Source organism: Physeter macrocephalus, chromosome 4, assembly GCF_002837175.3.
Source record: "Physeter macrocephalus isolate SW-GA chromosome 4, ASM283717v5, whole genome shotgun sequence".
Taxonomy (NCBI): domain Eukaryota; kingdom Metazoa; phylum Chordata; class Mammalia; order Artiodactyla; family Physeteridae; genus Physeter; species Physeter macrocephalus.
In genome coordinates, this window is record NC_041217.1 from 50,345,467 (window position 1) to 50,347,469 (window position 2,003).

Below are 2,003 nucleotides of genomic sequence, written 5' to 3' on the forward strand. Positions count from 1 at the left end.
TTTTTTTTTTTTTTTTTTTTTGCGGTACGCGGGCCTCTCACTGCTGTGGCCTCTCCCGCTGCGGAGCACAGGCTCCGGATGCGCAGGCCCAGCGGCCATGGCCCACGGGCCCAGTCGCTCCGCGGCACTTGGGATCCTCCTGGACCGGGGCACGAACCCGTATCCCCCCGCATCGGCAGGTGGACCCAACCACTGCGCCACCAGGGAAGCCCTTAACTCATTCTTATAATAGCCTGATATAAGTATTTTTGTTATTATTCCTACTTGAGAGAGGAAACTGAAGCACTAAGGTTGTTACTTGTACAGTGTCATATAGTAAGTGAATCAGATTTTGCCAGAGAATTTCCTCCCTAAATTTTGTTACCATATAAAGTAATCTGTAATTACTCACATGCAGTGTAACTTTCTTCACAAATTACAAATTGTAATGCACATAAAATTATTGGATTATCTTTTTAAAATTAGTTATATCTAGCTGGATTAATGAAAATAAGTATTATTAAGATTATAGCAGGAGAAGTATAATTTTAAATTTTGAACTTTAAAGAAAAGACTAATTTTTAAATCAAGACTTGCAAGGATTTGTGTTGACATTTAATATCACTAGCCAATATGGTTTATTGCATTTTATTTCTCAGTTGAAGTAGAGCATATTAAATTATTGTTCCCTATAAGATTATCAGAAGGAAGATAATAAACTATAAATTTGAATAGATATTGAGGCCACATTTTTCAGTATCCAACATTATATTTTTTTCTCTTATGTGTCTGAATTACCCATTTTTATTGGTTTCACTTCAGTAAAAAACTGCCTGAGACTTTTCTCAGTAATAAATTGAGCCATAGGGAATAATCCAGGTTTCTGGTAGTAAGAAACCAAGAAAAGTGGAAAGCATGTTTGATTATAGTTATATTCTCCTTGTGACTAAATAGATTTTAAAATATCTATAGTTTGAGCTGTGATTTGAGACTTTTTATTTCTTGCTTTAACCACTATTACTTATTCTTTGACAGTATTGGTAGTAACAGTTTAGGCATTCAGGAGGATCATTCTAGCAAAAAGTCTGCCTATGATCTTTCCTCTGTGGATGTTACCTCCCAGCACTCATCAGGGGCCCAGTCTGCTGCGTCGTCTCGTTCATCTTCTTCTTCTAAAGGAAAGAAAGGAAAAAAGGAAAAGATAGAATGTAAGTGGAATTCTACATGGTAATTTTTTTCTCTTACCAGTGACTTTGTGATAGTGATCTAAAGTTATGATTTCATAAGTTAGATGAATTTCTTTATGATAATGTAATTGGCTTTCATATTTATTTATCATTACAACAATACCTTTTGATATATGACATTATAAATCTTATGCTCAGTCATTACCTAATTAACCATCGTCATTACCTAATTCCAGAACTTTTTCATCATCCCATGCTGAAACTCTGAACCCATTAAACAGTAATTTCCCTTTCCTCCCTTCCCTGAGCCCCTGTTAACCCACTCTTCTACTTTCTGTCTCTATGAAATTGACTACTCTGGGTACTTCATATAAGTGGCATCATGCAATATTCGTCTTTGTGTGTCTGGCTTATTTCATTTCGCATAATGTCTTCAAATTTCATCCATGTTGTAGCATGTGTCAGAATGTCCTTCCTTTTTAAAGGCTGAATAATATTCCATTATATGTATATACCACGTTTTGTGTATTCTTTCATCAGTTGATGGATATCTTGGTTGTTTCAACCTTTCAGCTATTGGGAATAATGTGGACATGAACACTGGTGTGCAAATACTGTTTGAATCCCTACTTTCAGTTCTTTTGTGTATATACCCAGTTGTAGACTTGCTGGATCAAAAGGCATTTCTTTTTTTTTTTTTTTTTTTTTTTTTTTTTGTGGTATGCGGGCCTCTCTCTGCTGGGGCCCCTCCCGTTGCGGAGCACAGGCTCCGGACGCGCAGGCCCAGCGGCCATGGCTCACGGGCCCAGCCGCTCCGCGGCATGTGGGATCCTCCCA

At 37.6% G+C, this 2,003-nt stretch overlaps 1 protein-coding gene across 1 annotated transcript in view; it reads left to right on the forward strand.

Annotated features, from left to right (window-relative positions):
• The window catches only part of CEP350 (centrosomal protein 350), a 145,571-nt gene that overhangs the window by 48,002 nt on the left and 95,566 nt on the right, over window positions 1-2,003 (forward strand). Inside the window, exon 15 of the mRNA XM_055084187.1 lies at window positions 1,015-1,187. Coding sequence (XP_054940162.1) covers window positions 1,015-1,187 — 173 coding nt within the window. The remainder of the gene's footprint in view (window positions 1-1,014; window positions 1,188-2,003) is intronic.